Genomic DNA, 2,500 nt, shown 5'->3' with positions numbered 1-2,500 from the left:
ACCATCGCTGATGCCACCGGCTCGGCTGATGCGGTCGAAGACGTGCGTGGGCGGTCTCTTGGGCGACGCCACGGAGCCCATCGGGGACGACGACAGCGACGTTGGCCGCCGCCGCCGTGGTCGTGGTCGTGGCTGACTCGCGAGGCGAGGGGAAAGCGGGCGGTGCCGATGAGGCTGCGCACTCCCAGGGATCACGCCCTGCCAGCCTTCATGCTGTTCCATGCCAAACAACGACGTCCATGCGCCTGCTGTCCTCTGCTTGCTGCTGTTGTGGTCGTGGTGCTTCTTGTTGTTTGTCGCTGGCTCCTGTTGTTGTTTCGTGGTTGCTTTCGCTTTGCTTTGCTTTTTCCTTTGCTTTGCTTTGTGTCCGTTCGTCGTTCCTATGGCGAATTCGAGGGATTCCATGCACATTTAAGCACTCGAGCGAACGGATACAACAGCGGATACAAAACAACAACAGCAGCGAACAACGAACGAACAGACAACAAACAGCACAGGCAGCGACAGCACAAGCAGCGCGAGCGCAGCGGACAGCGATGAGCCTGGTGGCGGATTACGACTCGTCTTCGGAGGAAGAGGTGGAGGAGGAGGAGAAAGGACAGAAGCCAGTGTTGCAGCAGGAGAACCAACAGCAGCAGCAACAACAACAGCAACAGCAGCAGCAACATGGACTGGGTGAAAAGGACGGAGACACACAAGGACATAGGAAAGAAGAAGCATCAGACACAGCGCAGGCACCTGGTGCTGTTGAACCGCCTGCAAAGCAAGCAAAGCTGGAAAGTGCTGCAAGGCAAGGCGAGGCTGAGATGGAACCTTCGGAGGGACAGCAATCACAGAGCAGCGAAGCACCGTCAGGTACGATGGTTGCTGTGTGTGTTTGTGTGTGTGTGTGTGTGTGTGTGTGTGTGTGTGTGTGTGTGTGTGTGTGTGTGTGTGTGTGTGTGTGTGTGTGTGTGTGTGTGTGTGTGTGTGTGTGTGCGTGCGTGGATGGATGGATGGGCGAGTGTATGATAGCATGCGTATTGTGAATTGGGCGAACGACATCATCTGCCTGGACAGCCCATCGCACGCTTGACACACCCTGCCACATGCCCGATACACGTGCTCACACTCACAGCGATGGTCTGCCTGTTTTCAATTTCGATGTTCTCTTCTCAGCAGCGGTAGAACCGCGGGTGGCAGAGAAGGTGGCGATGCTGCTCCAGGCCAAGCGGGCGCGAAACATCAGCATCCTCAACAAGATCACCTGCAACAAGCAATACCGAAACCCAAGCATCTACGAAAAGCTCATCCAGCGCATGAACATTGACGAATTCGGTCAGGGAATTGTGTGTGAGTGAGAGTGTTGGGTGAGTATGTGTATGTGAGTGTGTATGTGAGTGAGTGAGTGAGCGTGTGAGTGCTTGTGCAGGCTTTGGTTTTGTGAGCTAGTGTCCTCATTTGTTCAGTATGCTTGTGATGTTGAATGGAACAACAGGCACCAACCTGGATCCAAGCGTCTACAATCCACACAAGTGGTCCGAGCGCGAATACGCGAACAAACTTGGTGAGGGGCTTTCACAACTATCCCACGCCTATGGGGGCCATAGACAGGCAATGCCAACAAAGTAGACTTGCCCGCAGCCGAGACATGCCCCCGCTCATGTCTACAACACAAACACACACACACACACACACACACACACACACACACACACACACACACACACACACACACACACACACACACACACACACACACACACACACACACACAACACAAACACACACAGCACACCATGGCAGCATGCGCCGGTGCACGTGTGTTGGTTTTGAGTAATGGCGAAACAAAGCGAGCAAAGGAAAAGGGGACAAGGCACATCGGTGGTGGTGGTGTCGGTGTTAGGTGACGTTGCAGCAGCTGTTTGTCTTGCGAGCCTGTTTGTAGAACATCTTGGCCTGCACGCATGGATGAAGAAAGGGTGAAGGGGGGGGGGGGCATGGGATGATGGGCAGATGTGTTGGCGCTAGCAACGGAGACGCAACATCAACAGTGCACCCGAAGCGGCGTTCCGCAGACACACACAACAGACAGTTGGTCAGACGCAGACGCAGACACAGAAGACACACAGACAGACACACAAACACAGACAGACAAACACACACACACACACAGACACACAGACACACAGACACACAGACAGACAGACAGACAGACAGACAGACACACACACACACACACACACACACACACACACACACACACGATGGCGCGACGCACCGAAGCGGAGAGCTGGTCGGATTTGGCGACGAGGTCGTCCAACTTCTCGTCACGCTTCAGCACAGACTCCATCACCTTGTGCTGTCGTTGTGTGCATGGTGGTGCGTCACACAGTCACATACAGTTGTGTGCGTGCGCATGAGGACGTGCACAGGTTGGTGACAGCCCAGGTTGGTGACAGTGCAGGAGCATTCAAAGGCGTCATAGACGCGACGGCACAGACACTGCGAGCAGACACAA

At 54.8% G+C, this 2,500-nt stretch overlaps 3 protein-coding genes across 3 annotated transcripts in view; 1 reads left to right on the top strand and 2 right to left on the bottom strand.

Annotated features, from left to right (window-relative positions):
* The window catches only part of PTSG_00512 (uncharacterized protein), a gene marked incomplete at its 3' end in the record, with an annotated part of 6,788 nt that extends 6,417 nt beyond the window's left edge, over window positions 1–371 (bottom strand). Inside the window, exon 1 of the mRNA XM_004998998.1 lies at window positions 1–371. This exon is cut by the window's left edge and continues 1,017 nt beyond it. Within this exon, the coding sequence (XP_004999055.1) occupies window positions 1–222 (222 nt within the window). The 5' untranslated portion in view covers window positions 223–371.
* A 47-nt stretch (window positions 372–418) lies between these two features.
* On the top strand, window positions 419–1,637 carry PTSG_00511 (uncharacterized protein). Its single transcript, XM_004998997.1, has 3 exons — window positions 419–855; window positions 1,162–1,317; window positions 1,478–1,637. The coding sequence occupies exons 1-3, from the start codon at window positions 537–539 to the stop codon at window positions 1,609–1,611; spliced, it is 609 nt and encodes a 202-aa protein (XP_004999054.1). The 5' UTR covers window positions 419–536; the 3' UTR covers window positions 1,612–1,637.
* Window positions 1,638–1,881: 244 nt separating this feature from the next.
* The window catches only part of PTSG_00510 (uncharacterized protein), a gene marked incomplete at its 3' end in the record, with an annotated part of 14,780 nt that continues 14,161 nt past the window's right edge, over window positions 1,882–2,500 (bottom strand). The window contains exons 23-24 of the mRNA XM_004998996.1: window positions 2,261–2,341; window positions 1,882–1,938 (exon numbers count right to left, since the gene is read on the bottom strand). Of these exons, the coding sequence (XP_004999053.1) occupies window positions 1,882–1,938; window positions 2,261–2,341 (138 nt within the window). The remainder of the gene's footprint in view (window positions 1,939–2,260; window positions 2,342–2,500) is intronic.

Source organism: Salpingoeca rosetta, assembly GCF_000188695.1.
Source record: "Salpingoeca rosetta unplaced genomic scaffold supercont1.1, whole genome shotgun sequence".
NCBI lineage: Eukaryota > Choanoflagellata > Craspedida > Salpingoecidae > Salpingoeca > Salpingoeca rosetta.
Note: the sequence above shows the minus strand (reverse complement) of the source record. Positions and strands in the feature narration are given on the sequence as shown.